Below are 20700 nucleotides of genomic sequence, written 5' to 3'. Positions count from 1 at the left end.
AGCTTTTAAAGGACACTCCCTGAAGCAGAAGGAGAGATCATTGGTTTGTGAGTTAAGGGAAGACCGTGATCCTTACCCCAGTCTCAGTCTCAGTTCCAACCCAAGCGGGAGCATCTACCAGTTATTTTTTTGATTTCTACCCCTCTCTCCCAGAGTAGGCTTACCCTGTACGGGTAGCTCAAAGCAATGTCAGCCTATTAGTGGCCACAATACTGAAGATCCTTGACTATATGCTGCTCCTGAAACATGTGGGACTAGCATTTATTACTCTTTGAAGTTTCACTTGGTGGCAATAATGGTGTGTTGCACTTGAGTACATCCCTGGTTGCAGTCCTGCAAATCTGTCTGTGTTTGGTGCTTGGCATGTCCCAGTACTTCATTTCCTTGCCACAGCCCCACAAACCTGCATGAAGCCTTAAGTCAGGGAAGGCAGTACTAGGACATAGCAATCCACTACCAAGGCAGGATGCAGTCCCAAGATCACAGGGAAAGATGCCAGGAAGCCTCAGGGGCCCCAGCCCATCCACTCTCTGTGGAAAGCCCCAGCATCTGGGCTGCAGCCCCTCTCCCTACCGCTGTCCTACGTGCAGCCTTCCCTCCCAGCCCACAGTGCCAAGACTCTGGCAGGGACTTCCGTAATGCCCCAACCCATTATCTCCTGTGCAAGCAATGGGTGCCCAGCTGCAAGCAAGTTTGTGGAGCTGCAGCCAAAGGAGGAAGTGCTAGCCCCCAATATCAAGGCAGGACGTAGCCTGGAGAGTGCAGGAAGAAGTAACATGCAGCTTTAGCACTTCTTTCCCTGGTTACAACCCCACACACATTTGCTAGTGATTAATGCCTTTTTTTCAAAAAAGTTGTTAATAAACACTATGCCTGATGCCAATATCCAAATCCCATTAACATCAAAGCCAATGGGACAAGATTGGCTCCCAACAAAGTGTTACTATTAGTTTCCGATGATCAACTGGCATCCACTATATTACAATTTTTTGAAAAAATGCAAACACAAAAACTGATGTTTTCCTTTTTGCTGGTTTTGTGAAAAGGTGGAAAATTCAGCTTTCACATCCACGTCTGTGCACTAAGATGAAAAGTGCTTTTTCCACAATGAGATCCTAGGCTACTGAAGTTTACATAAAGTCATTTTAAAGTCATTACATAAAGATCTGAAGAGCTCTGTTCGACTCAAAAGCTTGTCACTTGTGCCAGCCAAAGTTGGTCCAATAAAAGATATTGCCTCAGCCACTTTGTCTAACACTTCTCAGCGAAAGCCTCATTCTCTCATGCAGAGGAGTATTTGGAAGTAATGCTCCAGCGATGCAAAAACTGAGAAGGCAATTTTAACCACACTTTGCAGCTCACCCTGTGCTCTCAAGAGGCAATCAGCAACTCACCGGATCAGGTGCTATATCAGTAAATTAACTACAGCTCTGGGTTGATCTCAGTAAAACAGCAGGTGTAATGCAGTGCTAGTGAACAGATTTACTGATTTACCCATGAAAGCTTATGCTCCAATACATCTGTTAGTCTATAAGGTGCTACAGGACTCCGTTGCTTTTTAAAGATCCAGACTAACACAGCTACCTCTCTGATACTACATTTACTGAAGTGAATGTTGCTTTAAGAAACCATGTAAAGGTTCTCTCTACATCTGCACAGACAGCAACATTTTAGGTCCTCAGGGCAGTTGTGAGAATCTTTGAGTCATAAGAGTACACTTATTCTTCTTCTGTGCCATCTAGACACTTGAAGTTCTGCTAACATACTGTACATCCTTACAGTAGCGAACTATACTGTTAGAACGCTTGCAAGCAGACTGCTGACATTAACAGTGTGCCATCAACTGTTTTTGATGCTGTAAAAAACCACTTGGGAAAACTTTTCTATTTTATTACCTTGCATAACATCTTTGCACTATGAAAGATTTCTTTAGAACAATGTTCATGAATCTGAAATGACATAAGTTTTTATCTTAGAACTACCAGCCCTGACAAAATAGTAAAAGTATCTGCCAAAAATGATGTAACTAAGGTTCTGCATATCATTCAAGTAAACCCCAAAAGCTAGGTCCGCAGTTGCACCTGCCAAGTCATCAACCAACCATCAAATTCAGCTGGGCTATAGCAGTAAGGTGCTTGTTGGCTGCCTGATGACTGCGCAAGCACAGCACCAGACCTTCATTCCTGACATTTTTTTCATCTTTACTTGAATGATATGCAGACAATTACATTTCCTCATTTTTGGCAGATAGTGTTAATATTTTGTCAGAGGTTGTAGAGTTGAAAGGACTAGTAGCTCTAATAAATCTAAGACAGATGTTCATTCCTATTTATTAAATATAAATAGGACATTTATTAAATATAAATTAAATTGTCTGGATAATTTTAATCTAGAGAAAAATTAAATACTGAAAATAAAAAGATATTTACTGAACTAAGATGCTGTTTGATGCTTGTCAAATGAATACAATAATTTGTTAAGTAAGTATTTTGAACACGATGTCCTCTAAGTTTCAGAAAGTGGAAACTAAGTTAAAAGGACGAGTATATTGTCACTGGCTACACTTAAGATCAGGAGCAGCATCTTGAAGTGGATAAGGTTACAGGCAGATTGAAGTACAATTGACAGTTATGTAGTTTCCATGTCTGTCTATACTACAGTAGAACCTCAGAGTTACAAACACCTCAGGAATGGAGATTGTTCATAAATCTGAAGTGTTCGTAACTCTGAACAAAAAGTTATGGTTGTTCTTTACAAATTTACAACTGAACATGGAGTTAGTACAGCTTTGAAACTTTGCTACACAGAAGAAAAATGCTCTTTTAACCATCTTAATTTAAATTAAACTTGCACAGAAAAAATTTCCTTACCTTGTCAAAAAATTTTTACCCACTTTCCCTTCCTTTTTTTTTTCTTTAGTAGTTTAACAAATACTGTACTGCTTTTTTTCCCTCTCTGCTGCCTAATTGCAAACTACCAGTTACAAATTAAATGTATGGTTGACCAGTCAGTTCATAATTCTTGTGTAACTCTGAGATTCTACTATATTTAAAATTAAAGACATGCTCCCATGAAGGAAGTGTTTAATATTTAAGGCTCTTGTATAGAGAAGAGGGATCCATGTTAGTGGATCCAATTACGTGACCTTGGTCTCACAGAATATTTATCAGTAGATATTAGTGCTGATGGAACATTGTGATTCAAATGTGAATATGGGACAGATTTTTCCATTTGGGAAAAACACAGACCCCCTCTATTACATGGTATTGGATCCTGGCACTTCAGGAAGCAATGCACTATTAAATAGATGAGTTACTATTTCATAGAAATGTATAATTGGTGCAATATGAGTCAAGACAGTTAAATCCCAGGCAGACTGTTAGTCTATAAGGTGCCACAAGACTCTCTGCTGCTTTTACAGATCCAGACTAACATGGCTACCCCTCTGACACTTGATGATTACCTGTTCTGTTCATTCTCTCTGGGGCACCTGGCATTGGCCACTGTCAGAAGACAGGATATACTGGGCAAGATGGACCTTTGGTCTGACTCAGTATGGATGTTCTTATGTTTTTAAGACACTCTGACCCACCAGGCCCACTCTTCATTTCTAGATCCAGTCCAAAGAGCAGGTCATGATCTTGCTACACTGAAGGCACATTTGAAGATCCATCCTTTGCACAGGCCCTTGCTAATAACAAAGCTGAAAAATGACTGCCACCACTCATTGTTGAGTCTGTTTGGGATATGGGCTGGATTAAGTGTTTTGAACATTTTGGGCAAAAGATGCAGTTCTTTTTTTGAATACGGATGGCACTTACATTTAAAAATAGGTATATGATAAAATGCACGGGTATTATATATACTCAGAATGTGTATGTATGACCTAGATGGACATATATGAATGAGACAGTTATGAAGTGTAGTTGCTCATGCAGGCCCTGTATAGTCTTTCAGTTATATAATGTATCTTTTTAACAGCTGAAGCCACCAGTTTACCATAAGAACTATGCATCTACAAAGCTACCTTGTATTAAACATAAATATTGTAGTTAAAAAGTAGGTGTGAAGTAAACAGATTTTGAAATCATTCCTAAAAGTAGTTGAAGACATTGCTTGTTTTCTTAAAAAAAAAAAAAAAAGCATAGAATCAGTTGTCTTAAATATGTATCCAAGGTGAATTAAAACAAAACTGAACCCTCAAAATCAAAATCAATAGATTGAAACGAGGATAGCCAACCTATGGCATGTGTGCCAAAGGCGGCACATGAGCTGATTTTCAGTGGTACTCATACTGCCTCGGTCCTGGCCACCAGTCAGGGGGCTCTGCATTTTAATTTAAATTTTAAATGAAGCTTCTTAAACATTTTAAAAACCTTATTTACTTTATGTACAACAACAGTTTAGTCATATATTATAGACTTATAGAAAGAGACCATCTAAAAACATTAAAATGTATCACTGGCATGTGAAACCTTAAATTAGAGTGAATAAATGAAAACTCGGCACACCACTTCTGAAAGGTTGCTGACCCCTGGATTGAAATAACAGTAGTATATCACAGAGAACTAGAGCAGTGTTTATAAGCTTCTTCACAAAAAAAGAAAAAAAGAGCCAAGGAAGTAGTTTTCCAAATAACTGGCAGGTATGTTTGGGATTCTGGCCCAGCTAATGATTATCACATAAGACAGTTGATAAAACCATCTGAAAAAAGTTTTCTTACCAGACTGTCAACATTAAATATATATGCAACGAGAGATGGAAAAAAGCCAGGGTAAAAATGCCACTGGCTGTTTGGGTTTTATTTTATTTTTTTTAAAAAACATGCTTATATCCTTGACTGTGCAAGATGGATGTTATTCAAATCTCATTTTTGTAGTCCCCTGCAAAAAAACTACTAAAATTTTATCTTGTTAAAACACACTAGAAAAAATGAATATATTTTCATTCTTGGTTGCTTTTTATACTTAAACCTATTTCATTAAAATCCCTCTGTATAATATTTTTAATATACACATTTCTAACTCTGGAGAAACAGCATGTGGGCACTAAAAGACAGATTTCTTCACAAGATCATATCACAGAACATTTACAGATCATTCTGTGTGTGGTATGAATGAATGAATGGCAAAGCTCAAATTTTAATAGTTACAAGTGCAGTCTCTCCCACACATTCCTTCTTCCTTCCTCTCTATATTCAATAACCGCCTTACCTCATTTACTTTCTTCATTCATTATCTACCAGCCTGCACCACTCTCTGATCAAAATGCTTCTCTCTTTCCACTCACACATCTTACCTGTCACCAGTAGAATGGGAGGAGAGCTCCCTTCTAAAACAACAGCCTAGCTCCACCACTGCCTCTATGCACCTTATTCAGGTCAAGATTTTTAGCTATCCAAGTAACTGTGCTATAGTTGTTCAGGGCTTACTAATACTTAAAAATGAAAAGAACAGTTACTTACCCTGCAGCAACTGTGGTTCTTTGAAATGCAACAGTCTGCATGGATCCCATCATAAGTGCATGTGCCTCATATAGGCAAGATTTTAATTTTATTTTTTAATAGTGTCTGTCAGGGCTGCACATGTGCCGTGTGCTGCCTCATTCTCCCATGCAAGATCATAAAGGACAGTGACTACAACCCTTCCTCAGGTCCCTCTCAACTCGAAACTAAGTAGCTGTGGATTCTGAAAAGTGCTGATAGATGGTGGATAGTGGGATTCACACTGACAACTATCTATTAAATAACCACAATTACTGTAGTCAATGTGGATCCCACTGCAGGAAATTGGCAAGCAGTGTCCTCCTTGGCTGGTGGGAGTGAGGCGTTTCAGCTACAGTCAGTCAAATAGTCTGCAGTACTGCTTTCCTGAACTTGGCTTCTGACCTGGGGTAAGAACTTAATATTTAAAAACAAGTCATTGGTTACTCCACATTTCAGCTCTCGCACTGAAATATTCCTTACGTAGGCAGATTCTGCCGCTTGTGCCCTGGTGCAGAGTGCTTTGATGTTTTGAAAAAAAAGTTTGCCAGCCATCTGATATCAGGTGGAAATGAACTGTATGATCTGCCTGGAGATTCTAGGATGAGAAGGCTTAGCCTTTTGGCAGGCCAAATAGGGCCAAAAAGAAATGGAGAGACAGCTTGAAAAGCTTGGCCCTGTTAAGGTAATAAAACAAAGCTCTGGACAAGTTGAAAGCATGCAGTTTCTTTTCTCATGACATCAAGTGTTCCCTTGGTAACAAAAATGGCTAAAGTAATTGATTAGTGCAGATGAAATTCATTCAAAGACCACCTCACGGATGAACTTGGAATATGATTTCAGCATCACCTCATCTCGATGGAAAGAAGTATAACGTGGTTCAGCCATAAAGGCTTGGAGCTCACTGACTGTGAGTTGAGGTGATGGCCACAAGAAAGATAGTCTTGATGGTAAGGTGAGCAGTGTTGACGTAACCATGGAAAAATCTTTTCTATTCAAGAAGTCTTGCTGATAGAAGGTTTCCTGCTTTGTATGAGAATCTCCTGAACGCAAAGCAAGCAGTCTCTGACAGTAGTGGCAAGTGCTCGGTTGTGACCTATACCTTTCCTGGGATGCCCTATGCTTGATGCCATGATGAATGGCAATTGTCACAGTGGCAGTCACACACCTGGTCCCTGCATCAGAGGTGCCCATCATGACTTGCAGGGCTGTCTTGGTCAGTAGCTGACCTTGCTTAATTATGTCTTTAAGTTCCTCTCTGCTGTCATGCAGGAGCTTTGTCAGGAAGCATGTCACCTTGTCCCATGTTAGAAGTAATATTTGGCCAGTAAGGTCTGGAAGTAAGCTACTTGTAGCTGCAGTAGGTTAAGGCTAAGACTTTTGGGGTCCTTGTGAGTCCTTACTCTACTTCAACATTTTTGTTTGGTCTCACTGACTCTACTAAGAAGCCTGACTTGGGGAAGCGCAGTAGTATTCAAATCTCACCCCTTCTTGACTCATTTTGCAATGGGTGTTATCATGGCCAGTGTCTGCCTCTGAGCATGGGCAGGGCTGGGCAGTCCCTCATTTATGGGGAGGAAGCTCCTGGCTGGACCAGAAGCTGACAAGATGTCAAACGGTTTGTAGGATTTCTCTGATACAGCCAAGGTCTTGATATCCAGAGTCTCATTAATCCCCATGAGGAGCTCCTGGAACACTTCAAAGTCATCTGGTCCAGAGAATACTGCTTCATCTGGTAATGAAGATGTAAGTCCTTTGGCAGTGTAAACAGGGCATTTGGTGCCAATCTGTCCGTGGATCCAACTCTTCCTGGTATGCTGGTGTAGATGGTCTTGGCCACAGATGCTCAGGGAGAGAAGGGCAAATGACAGTATCACCTTTCTCAAGAGGGCTGGTCATCTGCTTCTCAATGCTTGAAATGATAGGCCTCAGTACCCCTAACAGGAACATGGAGGCACACTTTAGGAATATAGCTCGCTTGCTGAATATTGGTTCGTCCAGTGCCATTCCTGAAGAGCTGGTGTCAGCTGAGCCCTGAGCCAGTGGTAGGGCAAGCTAGTAGTTATATCCGTGGTGTTGAACAACAGCTTCACAGAACAGGGTTCCCTACTGGAAGACAGGGAGAATGCATACCTTGGTGATGCTGAGAAGCAGACCTCCTCCTGGGATGATACCAAAAGCATATGGTGCTCTCAAGTACCAGAGTCTCTACCAATGACAGTAGATGTATGGTCTTGGCTCTCCTCTAGCTCATACTCCGTAGTGGGCATCAAATCAGCGGATGAGTTGTTGGACCAGGATCAGTTCCAAAGGAGTCTGCTGCACTGCAGGTTATTACTTCTCCCCAATCCTTGATAATATGTGGGGTTTGGTAGATTTATTTTACGGTGTCTGTCATTATAGGACACTGAGATCTGCCTCAAGTATGCTTTTTGTGTTTGAAATGGCCAGACTTTGACATCAGAGGTGCGGGTGCTGGCTCTCAGCTTGGCACTGCCTTCTTCAGTGTTGCTTGTCTATTAGGTGGGGTGCTGGCTGAAGCTGGTTTGTCTGCCAGCAGCACTCTGGAACTTGTCTCCTCAGGGTGTAATGAGACCTTCATGGACTGTTCCAGAAGATGGAGCTTTAGCCTCATATCCCATGACTTGAGTCTGTTTATCACTGTCTGTGAGAAAACTTATCAACTGCTCAAGATTCCCTCTGACAGAAGACACAGCTGATGTGCCCATCTTTCAAGGGGAATAGTCCATTGCAGGATGGACAGGGCTTAAAGCATGCAGATTTTGAATTCACGACGTTAATAAGCCCTGTACAGAGAGGTCTATGTAGGAGGGCGAGGAGGGGTGGTCTAGTGGCAGAGTTCTGTTCAGATGGATGGAGAGAGAGTTCACTGTAGTCAACAGAGAAGATATATAGTTCTGAAGATTTTCTTGAACACTTGTAAAAGTTTAGTCTGAGCTAAGAATTAGTGGATTGGATACTCACCGGGTTCTGTCTCACTGCCAAAGGCAGTAAGAGGGAACTGAGGAAAAGCTACATCTGCACCACCCCTTATACCCTCACATGGGAGCACGGGATGGCACAGGACACATTTGTGGCCCTCATGGACACTGCAAATCAAAAACTCTGATTTCTCACATATCAGAAGTATGTCCACTTACCCTGGGATCCACACTACTACATACTCAATGAAGAACAGACTGATATACTGCTGAAATTATCATGAACTTGCTACATTGTGTTTTAAGAAGTAAATAAAAAGCATGTTTATTCAAACAACACTAATTCAACGGGGCTGTAATAGGATAACATACTTCCTTTCTAGTTCTTGCAGCAGCATCTTGTACAAGCTGAGAAATTGCTTCTTTCATATTTTCTATCTCCCCTTCTTTTTGCTTCTCTCCGAGCAGGGCCTAGAGAAAACAATTTGAAATACTATAACCATAATTACCTTTAATAAAAACAGTGTGATCTTTCATTAAAAAAATGACAGTGATGACAATATTTAGTAAACAGAAAAAGAAATAATGCCTTGCAAAATGGTATCAGAATACCACTCTTCAATAACACAATTACTTAACTTTTTTGTGAGTTTTTCATTCTACTGGCTATCTGAACTCAAGCATGTCAGAAGGCAATAAACTTGGACATGGGAATGGGCGATTGTCATGTTGCAGCAAATATGCTTTCTGCAAGCCAGTACAATGCAACCAGTTGGTATGTGAGGATGCCCTTTTAGATAAAATCTTAGCACAACACACACTTGAACATTGACCACAAGGGGTTATGAGGAAGAAAAATGGAGGAACTCATACAAAGAGGTAAGAAGATTCTCAGAAGCTTTTAACTGGGACTAGGAACAATGAGGAATAACCCGTGCTCAGAACACAAGTTTTCTGGCAGCAATTAAGGTCCTGGCGACAATTCCCATACCTAAAATATATCTGTAGAACACAGAATAGATATATACTTTCAAATCTTTATCTCCAGCATTCTTTGCTCAGTTTCCTGACTTTTCTTTTGCTGTTTCCATTTATTTCTAACCTTGTATTTTCACTTCCCCTTTGTATCCTTGTTAAAATTCTTCACACTTTTTTTTCTGGATTTCCTTTCCATAGGCCTCAGCTTTTCCAACTAAATACACTATCTCAATTCCACATTTTTGAGCATGTTAACATGATGGTTGAATGGGTGCCTTGTATCATCATGATGGATGTGTTCCCACAGCTCACAGAGAACAATCTCCTAACAAGCATAAAAGCTCCCTTACCATAGAGTTCAAACAAAGATATTACAAGTACATTTTTGATGCTTCATCCTTTATTTTTTACACTTGCTCACACCCTAATTTGCAAAATTCAGTAATTTACAAAGCATCTTCCAGTGACTATTGCCAATTAGCTGGATTCTACTATAATTTAATTTTGTTCTTTAACAGGATTATGCGAACCTGTTACCTATAGGCAAGCAAGATATTTACTTCTGTATCTGTTCAATTAGTGTTTCAGACAAGTAATTTTTACTGAACCGTTTTTTTCTGGCATAACACTTTAAATGATATTGCTGGCCCTGATGGACACTACAAATAAAAAAAATAAAATCTGATCTCACACACACCAGGTGTATGTCTACGTATAGTGGGATTCACACTACCACAAACTCAATGCTGAAAAAACTTGGATGAAAAGTGCTGTACACTTAAACACTTGACTTTTTATATATGCTATTTAAGTGTTCTCTTCAAGGACACATTTCAAATTGAGCAATAGAAGAATACTAGTAGTTTCCCTTTCTTAAATTGTTTTAAAATATATTACTTTTAAACTTTTACTCTTTCCTCCTTGGTTTTCCTAATTTAAGGCTCTAAAGCCTAGATGTAGGAGTCACATTGTGCTTGCCAGGAAGTGGCAGTTGACAGCTCCAAAGACCATCTGTAACCGCTGGAGGGAAATCAACTCCCTGCTCTTCCTCTTCTAGAAAACAGAACCTGGCTAAGAAGGGGATCTGCAGCAGGTAGGATCAGTGGGTAGAATAGGTTCTGTAGCTGCTCTGGCCAGGGAATTGGTGGGCAAAGGAAGGGATACGCTGGCAGTAGATATTTCAGCTGATGGCCCCCTAGTGTGTGTGTTTCTGAGCAGGCAGAGTGAATGGGCAGTGTGGAAGCTCCAAGAGATCAGGGACTAGAACCTGTTTGATGGGCAGCAGCGGGTGGGAAGCTGTGGGGGAGAAAGGAATAAAAAACTGTCCTTGCACATAATCCATCCCTGACCCTATTCCATTTCTCTCTTTCAGCTAAGGGTCTCCCAGCTGGTCACCCTAGAGCTGGCTCTAGCAATAACCCTAGCACTTTTGAGTTTTGTCAGTGTTTGGAACCCCATTCTGGAAAAGAGGCATCCTCCTTCCATTGGACATGAAGTCTCAACTTCCAGGCAGGCAGAATCTAGCCCCTTTATCACAGAGCTGCTAGCAGGAAAGAGAGAGAACACTAAAAATAAAGCACTAACTATTGTATCTCCCCAAAGTAAAAAGAAAACAAAACCAAACCACCACTTATTCTGCTGCCCACAAGACTCCTCAATTTGAAAAGGGTATTAGGTTATGAAGAGGGCTAGTCACGCACAACTCTTTTACCTACTTGTACTGATTAGAACAAACACAAAAACTCTTTAAGGTTTAAATAATTTATCCCAACAAATCTGAACTAGCTGGGCTTCATTTGCTGCTAGTTACAATCCACTATATGTGCATGAAAGTAACACCTTGTCAGCAAATGCAGGTCAAACTACTTCTAATTGCCTAAAGGCCTGATTTTTAGAAAACGCTAACCACCTCCCACTCAAAAGCAGTCTCCCTAAAAGTGTTTTCAAGTTGAGCACTCAAAAATTGATGCCTCAGAAATCACCAAGTCACTTTTGGAAAATCCTGGCTAGGTTATTTAAACAGGCTAAACCTTTGGACAGGTCTACTACACAAAATCAGGCTTTAGAATAGTTACATCACAGTTAGGTCCTTTATACAGTAAAAATAAACCATATTGCCACAAGGTCAGGAGGCAATTGTGTTGTAACTGACTCTCCTTGATATATTTTTGTCTTGTGAACTGGCCCTTAGTAACTTAAAGTATTAAATGATGCGGAAAAAAAATTGTCTTGATGCCTTGTCTTACCTGATTTTTTTGTAGGTTAGCTTCTTCTAAGAGTTGCATGCTGTCTCGGACTTTTACTATAGCATCATATTTTTCCTCTTCTAGATCTGCACACTTTGCCTGTAGCTCTCTGGTTTGTTTTTCAAGAACAGACCTCTCTGTTCTCAACTGTTCAGTGTCTTGTATAGCTACACATAATCTAAAAAGTCAGAACACTCAGATCTTCACTGGCAGAACAGGCATCTTGCTAAAACACTTTCACTCCCGCAAACTAGTTGTTCTCATATATAGAAAGTACAAATTTACTTGTAAAATATTATGTTTAAATTCTCTGGTATTCTCATTTTTTAAATATGTCCTCTTAATCCTCTATCACTATGTCCCAGACAGAAACACAATGAAAGGAGTTAACTTTGAACATTTGGCATATAATTAAAATGAGAAGAGTACTGCTATCCAGAGATACCTATACTGGGTTGCAGGCTTGTGCTTCAACTTGGCATTTTAATATCTTTGGGTGTTTTTTTTGTTTTTTTTGTTTTTTTTTAAATTCTTTTGATACTTATTACCCATCTTAAACCATAATCTTTGCCAAAGCAAGTCAGTTTGTTATACCACTACCAAATGGTTCTAACATCACATATTAAACAAAAGGAACAGGCACACCTTAAACAAATAGTGTTATATAAATGCTCTGCTTACTCCTCTTGGCCTTTTTCAATAGTGTCCCTTTATGAGGAGGCAGGGAGGAGTAACTGGGACAACGCAATAAAAATTTTATGTAATAATGTGTGTGTGTGTGTGTGTGCGCGCGCGCATATATATACACATACACACAAAATTTGTACATGTTGCAATACATTTTTACATAAAATATAACCATTTGTCTCCTGCGCTCCCTCATGCCAATCAATAATGTCAATCACATTCAAGCAGTAATACTAGCTAGAGCTACTGTAAGATGACCAGGTTTTTCCCAGTGCTGACACAATTCTTTGTGTGTATGCATGCACGCACACACCCAGATGGAATTGCATGAGCATTGAGAAAAAGGGTTTGTAGTTTTATACTAGCTCTAAATAGTCTTATTGCTGTAACATGATTTACATTATTGGTTGGCATGAGGGAAGGCAGGACACAGCCAGCCTTTGATGCATACTCAGGAACGTAGCTGGGTTCAGATCACGCATTAAAGTTGATGGTAATGATGGACTGTAATCAACATTTTATGATTACACCTAGAGTAGTTTTTGAAGCAGACAAGTTAATTATTTTTGGATATCTACAAGACAAAATATATATGGACACAAAAACACATTAACTATGGCTGGGTGATCACTTCAGGTCCAGTTTCAAACAAATAAAAAGACTATCATGCTTAGTTCAGGCAAAAGTTCTCAAAAGCCACTGTAAAGCACTTCAGCTTGTGCAACACTTCAAGGCAATAACAGCCCCTATTGTTACAAGTAGGCCAGTGCTCTTGTACAGGCTGGTGGCTAGATTCTTTCGCTATGATGATTCTGCTAGTCACACCCATGAAGCAGGAACAAAAAAGTAAATCTGCTAGAAATGATCACCTTAGAAGAGCTATAAATACTTCAATAAGAAACTTCAGTTATCAAGTCATCTGACAAAAGTCTAATGGTTAAAACAATTTAGTGCAAAATTTTGGCCTAGAATTAACTTGTTCAGCCAAATTAGCACTTTGTCAATAAAAGGGGAAGGGACGGGAGAGAAGAGATATTGTAATGGAAACCCTTTGTCATCCTCAAGTCCATTAGTAGGTAATGCTATAATTGAAAGCATAATCTCTTTATTAGATATTCAATAAATCATTATCACTGACATTTACCACCAAAAAGAAGTTGGCCTTAGTGTGCTGTTACAGTGTCTTCACTAGTCTCAAGAGTTCCAAACTGATACTTGAAACCAGCTCTTACTTGTCTTAATGTAGAGGAAGGCTGTATGCATCCCAAAGGTGGCCAGTTCAAGGGAACACTTTCAAACTGATGTTTGAGGCTTCAGCAGTGCCACTCCAGCTAATGTAAATAAAATTTCTGAAACTTGGGACCTATGCACAGACTGATAAGTCACTGGCAAAACTAAAACATAAGTAAGATCAAGTGATCTGTGGTCTTCTAGTCTTTACTCAGGTGAGAAGAATGAAGCCAGAGGCTACTCTGAGAGGGTAGGGAAATGAAGCAAACAAAATATAAATGAGTAATCTACAATAAATATCATCTGCATAAGAAATGGAGAACTAGATTACTCATAATTATAGAACTCAGAAATGTAGAAAAAAACCTCTGCTTTCATGTCTCTTCTAAAAATATCACATTCAATGACATCATTAATCTCTTTACCTTGTCTCCAATTGTTTTATGCTAGACTGCAATTGCTGCAAGCGTTTGTCTGATGCTTCCTCTCTCTCCCGAGCAGATACTACATCTTCTTCCTAGAAATCATAGCAATTACTCAGACATTTATTCTGAACTCTGCTTGAGCACAAAAAATAAAATGCATGATATGGAAACAAACAATTTTAAGTAAACTTAAGTTTCACGTTTGCAACAGGACAATCACAGAACTTTCAGTTATGCTAGAATACCTTTCTCTCCATTTGGGCTTGAAGGTCCACTAACAATTTGGTCATTTCATCAACTTTAGCAGTTGCAGTTCTCACATCTACTTTGGCTTGCCTGAATATAAAGAAACCATTCAATTAATTACAGTTAGCTGAATGTGAAAAAAAAACAACCACCCAGAACTTAACAAGGCTTTATAAAAACAGCCATGAAGTCTACGATACCAGCAAAAATTCACATATAAACAGCAGCAGCCATTGTCTGTTATGTGGAAGAGATTCTGAGGACACCAAAGAGGAGGTACATACACCGTTGTACTGCTGAATACAGGTTTGTGGGGGACTCTGTGGCCAAAATTTTCCAAAGTGAGTTAATGATTTTGGGCTTCTCAAATTTTTGAGTACTCAACTTGAGACACATTAAAGGGGTTTGTTTTTCAGAAGGTAGATGCTCAGGAGTTACCTTAAAGGGGGCCTGATTTTCAGTGTTTCAAATTGGGTGTCCCAAATCATTAACCATTTTCAAGAATTTCAGCCTACATGCTTCAGAAGGTAGATAGGTTTGGCTAGGATGGGGTAGGAAAGGGAAGATAAACTGGAGCAGGGCCAGAGGACAGCACTTATGCCGTTTTCCCCTGTAGAAATGAATGAAGCAACTTTGCTATTAGACTGACCTAGGACAGGGGAAAAACACACAGATTCCTTCTTCCTTTGCTCCCACCCAGTGTGCTGGGTTAAGTTTACACTAGTCACAGAACCTTACACACAAATAAACTACACTGAAAGAACACTAAGGTTGCAAAGTCAAGCATTCTAAAGTAAGGAAATGTCAGAATTACAGTTGCTTGTGTCCCCCTCCCTGCCTCCTTGTCCCAGCCTCTTTGCCCAGCCAGTCCCAGATCCCATTCCACCCCTACAACTCTGCTGCTTGTCTGTCTTCCCTTCCTACAATGTCTCCCAATGTCAGTTTCCTTGACCAACCAGTCTCAGCCTTCTCACACCCTTGGTTCTCAGTCTCTCAAGGCTCCTTTGTCCTAACCTACTCCTTTCCCTCTCTCCAGGTCTGGATTTTGTCCCCTGTGCATTTGAATCAGATGGCTTCCTACTGCACATTACTTGGGTGCCAGGCGGGAGACAGGCTCCCTGTTCTCAGCTCCAATGCCTAGCCCCAACCCAGAGCAGCTGAAACCATTACAGGGAAAGTCTGTTTTCTTCCCTATGGTTTTAAGCTGGGACATGACATATGTGTAGTCTGGTCAGCACAAGGAACCGTGAAAGACTCAAACATGTCTTGTGCTGATGGAATTTTTGGAGATTTTAGCAGTTAAAAGCAAAGAAGTATCGCTAAGCATGTGCAAACTGTGATTTTTCATAGACTTATAAGTAGAACTGGCCTTCAGAAGAGGAGGTTACTTATCTGTAACTGGAGATTCTTTGAGATGTGTGGTCCCTATCTGTCCTTCCACTGAGGATTATGTGCATGCTCCATGCGTGCAGAGCCAGAGCTTTTAGAAATAGCAGTGTCCAGTAGTCCACCCATACACCCTTGTTCTGCCTCATGGTTTCAACCAACATGATAAAGGGCGAGGTGGACCAACCACGCCCTCAGTTCCTTCTCTGCCACAAGTCAATCAGATCTTCAGCCGATGGGAAGGAGGGCATGACTGGAATACAGATAGGGACCACACATCTCAAAGAGCCACCAGTTACAGGTAAGTAACCACCTCTTCTTTGTTGAACTATGGTCTCTATTGTATTCCACTGATGGTGATTGATAAGCAGTACATAGTCAGGAAGAGGGTGTGAGGAAGATGATGGAATGTAGGATAGCCTCACCGAATGAGGCATCTGTCACAGAATCTTGCACCGGGGCATAATGGGAAGAGAAGGTGTATACTCTACTGATATGATGAGACCATGGTAAGAGGGAATCCATGTACAGTGTGAGGATACGATCGTGCAAGTGGTCCCAGAGGGGCAGGGAATGAAATAAGCATTGTGAACTTGATAGTATAGCCATGTTGAATGACATCCAGGACCTATGTGTTCATTGTTATCGCACTTCAGGCTGGCAGAAAGAGTGCCAGACAAACCCCAAAGGGGGTAGGATGCAAGAACGGTGAGTTGCAATGTGGTTGACAGCTCTTTAGATACACTCAGAAATATCGCTCTCATGAAGACTGAATGTGTGGTCTCAATGACTGTACTGATGGGCCAGGCGGATGGGACCGTTGAGTCTTTTGATGCTTGTGGGGAGGCTCACAGGACTGCTGGCAGAAAAACTGAGGAGCTTGGTACTGTTGAGCAGGAGCTGGCCAACAGAATTTGCACTTGGGTGCTGGTGTATAAATGCCCACTGACTGCAGGGTCACTCTATAGTCTGAGTGAGTACAGAGAATCATCAGTCTTCTGGTTGAAGAGGAGGGGTTCATCAAAGGGAGGTCCTCAAAACAAACTCAGACCCTTCGCCAGTACATAGTACCACTTTTCTGCCCTCCTTGGAGTGGGTACACAAGTTACCAGCGTATGCCAGATGGTGTGGACCAGAGGGAGAATAGCATCACTGATTGGCTGGTACCAATGCATGCAGAATGTCCAGTAGCTGATGCTGGCTGTCCTGCACCTCCTCCAGTGGCAAACACCCTCCTTAACGGTTCCTGGAACTGGCAGTACTCATGGGAGGGGAAGAAGGGAAGGTGGGGTAGAAAGGATTCTAGGACACTGCTGCTTCTGGAGACAAGGAGGGGAACTGCTACAGGTCTGGTGGTACTGTCGAAGTTGGGCTGATTGGTGCATCCTTCAACCCCAGTTCCAAAGGCCTACCTGTTGAAGGCTGGAGTGGTGAGATGGGGTCGGGAGGTGGAGAACTCCTCTCAGGCAGATCATGAAGGTTCCAAAGGTGGATACTGGGGCCAAGGTCCCCAGTATGGCCAACCAGATGGATCTGGCAATTGCTATGGCGGTCCCCATGGAGCTGGGTACCAATGGCTCCTGTGCTGAGGGAAGGGAGGACATTGCCACTTGGCTGCTGGAGCCTTTGGATACTCTTGCCATTGCTAAGGGATCAGTTGACCATGTGCACCATCTGAATCTTCTGATGGTGAGAAGTCAGATCCCTGTTCAAATGGCAAAGCCACTACCACTGAGGGAGTCACAGGGGACTGCTCAGGAACACGACCTGAAGGCAGCAAGTCTAAAGCAGTGGAGTGGAGTCTGTTTGGAGGCGAATGCAGCAGAGGATGCAGGGATCTCACCTCATCTAGGGCAGTTAATAAGGTCCAAGAGCCGATTTGAATCTCCCTGGTGTCCATAGCACATATTCCACTGACAGAACTGGAGCAGGAATGGGGGCAGAAGGCTATACCAGAACAGATGATTCACATGGTTTCAGCAGTAGTGAGGAAGAGGGGGCATGAGGCTCAGCGACTGGGACTTGCAGGTCCAACATTTTATGTGACTTCTTGTTGTGCCTGTGGGCCTTAAAACACGCCACTTCTCTGTGGCTGAAACTCAAGGAGGATGCAGTGTCTTTATTGGGTCTTGAAGACTTACTGCCATGCTCATGCACATGCTTCTGAGCCTCACAGCTAGACCCTGGCACTGGATCCGTAGTGCTGGTACTGGAGGAACCAGACTGGAGCTCTGTGGTAGGAGACACACTCCTTGATTGCTCAGGCCAATTTATGGGGGTGGTCCCCGACCTGGACCCGACTACAGCCTCATGGGGATCTCGATGAGGTGCTTCCTGAGGTGGAGAGCCTGGCCTTTCCAGGCATGGGCAGGGAAGCAGAGGCAAATACTGCACCTGGATGCAATGTGGGTTTCCCCCAAGCAGCACTGGTGCTCATCGATGATTGAAAACAAGCAAGGGCAGGAAGCATAGATCTTGAACCTCAGTGTTTTCGGTATAATCCGGTACCAGGAGGATTCAACTCTAAATGTACAAAGCCATCCCCAAGATTATCTCTATGTGAAAGCTTAACACACACAGTATTAATGGGTGCAGTGGGTGACAACAGCAGAAATTTGCTTAACTCTAGATACAATTAATATGTAAATATATGAAGTAGTATCTTCTATGTTACAAAATTACACAGACCCACAGAGTATGATATACTGTACACACTGTGCAGGATTTAACTATCAGGAGAAAACCTGCTCCATCAGAATCTATTCTTACCTACATTCAAATATGAACTGTAACTATTGCTAAAGACAATTATCAGTAACAGCTTTGTAATGAAGACAAAGGCCAATGATAAAGTAATGAATCAAGAAGGAAGATAAGATAGAAAGGCATATTTAAAAGGGTCTCTGGTTTGTACCTCAGTTGTTTGCGTAGCTGTTCTAGTTCCATATTCTGTTCTGTTACTGTTTTCAAAAATTGTTGGTTAGTCTGTAAAAGAAAGAAAGAGTTGTAACATATTCCTTGTTCTGTTTAAGGCTATTTAAATGCAAAAAGTCTTGTTATATGGTGTCTCCTTTATCTGACACTTAGCATGTTCACTAATGAAAGCAGGTATGCAGATTCATTCATTTATTCTCTTTAATCAATTTATTGCTTATTTTATGTGGGCTTATTCATTAATGCTCTTACTCTTTTATCAGGCATCCTGTTAAGGTAGACTAACTACTGTGACTAGAAGTACAGAAAATGCTCTCAGTTTAAGCTGTTCTCTTAAATTATGGCTTGATTCAATTAGAATGCCATCTATTTGCTATATAAACCAAAAATGTTTTTCGCTACATAACTATTTGAAGAAACATTCTTGGAACATCACAAAACATTATATGAACATTACTTAAGCTTCAGATGATTTCTGTTTACAGACATTTTATAATATTTAACTAGTGTAGTTTAAAAAAAATGCATCAAACATATTTTGTGGAAAAAGCCAAATCCCATTTTTAATTATGGTCTGTGGATGGAGGTAAAAAACACTAGTAAACCTAACATCCTCAGCCTATAATGGGACTATGACTAAGGCTGAGAGTCTGTCAAGGAGGTCACAGATTCCCTGATATTTTGGGACCTCCATGACTTCCGCAGCAGCTGGTGCAGCTGGCTCCGGGACTGCCTGAGGAGCTTTGGCAGCCCATAGGACAGCCACACCGACAGCTGCTGAGGCAATCTCGGGCCACTGCACCTTCCCTCCCCTGTCTCCCTGCAGCAGCAGCAGGCTGCATGTCGCTGCCCACTCCAGCACTGGTGGGGGTCCCAAGCCACACACCACAACACTCTGCAGAGCACCCATGATGCCCCTGGGCTGTGAGCCCCCACAGAGCCCCCAGGCTGCCCCCCTCCCAGGACCCAAGATTAAGTCATTGGTATATAGTATAAGTCATGGACAGGTCATGGGCTGTGAATTTTTGTTTACTGCCCGTGACCTGTCCATGATTTTTACTAAAAATATCCATGACTAAAATATAGCCTTAACTATGACCGATGAACCTCTCAATGCCAATGGGATTATGAGAAAATTCTAATCCTGGTATGTATATTCTGGTTCACCAAAGAATATCATCATGTGAGATCTTAAATGAAAGCCAGGGTCATACTGTTCGTTACATTTCACAATGACATTATGTATAGATACTATGTTAGGAGTTACTCATGAATGCTGAAAATATGTTTCTAAAGTCTGTATCAAGTCAGAGTTGACAAAATAGGTTCTGTCACACAAGAGATATTTATTCACCTATTCATACACAAATTAGGCATTGTAAGCCAACACTATGGCTGTACATCTACATACCAACTCAGTAGGGGATGTGAAATCAATATGGAGGCAAGAGAAACTACAGGGGTCATCCTGATTCTGAGGTATATACAATGAACTTTGGGGAATATAAGGAGAAGGCAAGGAAGACATCTCTTTATCCTGAACCTAGGAAGTAATAAGGTAGTATGAAAATGGGATCTCAACCAGGCTTAGTTGAAAGGCTGCAAAGGACATATGAGTAAGAGAAACTTCTTTAGACAGAAGGTTAGTCTGTTAAATTTAGTCTCTAGAAATCACATTATGATTTTGTTTTATACGTAATTATTTTGTTTCCATTATCCTCTCACCATCTCTTGAATCTAGAACCTTTTACAATAAAACTTTTTGTTTTCACTATAAATATATCTCAGTGCTGTGGTATTATACAAGGTGCTGATCCTGAGCTGAATCAATCAAGCTAGTGTGTACACTGTTCCTTTAGGAACAGCAAACCTGGTATATCTGTGCGTGTTCAGTGGATAAGGGGCTGGACACTACAGGGGGAACTCTTCAAAGGAGCTTGTGTATACCTATTGTTATCCTGCAAGGCAAAGTTAGAGCTGACATAGACCAGAGTAGATTGTATGGGTAGCTAACAGATAGTTGGTGTCAGGGAGCTGACAAGCAATTAAGCACCAGCAAGTCTCCCTCCCACTGGAAGCTGGGTGGTAACAAGGTGACTCATAGTCCTCGATGTCTTAAGAACCATCACAAGGACTCCCACTGA

At 41.2% G+C, this 20700-nt stretch overlaps 1 protein-coding gene across 7 annotated transcripts in view; it reads right to left on the bottom strand.

Annotated features, from left to right (window-relative positions):
• SCLT1 (sodium channel and clathrin linker 1) overlaps positions 1-20700 on the bottom strand; it is a 96018-nt gene that overhangs the window by 52027 nt on the left and 23291 nt on the right. For all 7 annotated transcript variants that reach the window (XM_030564094.1, XM_030564092.1, XM_030564088.1 and 4 more), the window contains 5 exons: positions 18537-18607; positions 14236-14326; positions 13991-14082; positions 11649-11826; positions 8797-8895 (listed from right to left, as the gene is read on the bottom strand). In XM_030564094.1, coding sequence (XP_030419954.1) covers positions 8797-8895; positions 11649-11826; positions 13991-14082; positions 14236-14326; positions 18537-18607 — 531 coding nt within the window. The remainder of the gene's footprint in view (positions 1-8796; positions 8896-11648; positions 11827-13990; positions 14083-14235; positions 14327-18536; positions 18608-20700) is intronic.

This window comes from Gopherus evgoodei, chromosome 5 (assembly GCF_007399415.2).
Source record: "Gopherus evgoodei ecotype Sinaloan lineage chromosome 5, rGopEvg1_v1.p, whole genome shotgun sequence".
Classification (NCBI taxonomy): Eukaryota; Metazoa; Chordata; order Testudines; family Testudinidae; genus Gopherus; species Gopherus evgoodei.
The sequence above is the reverse complement of the archived record's forward strand: the minus strand, read 5'-3'. Positions and strand labels throughout refer to the sequence as shown.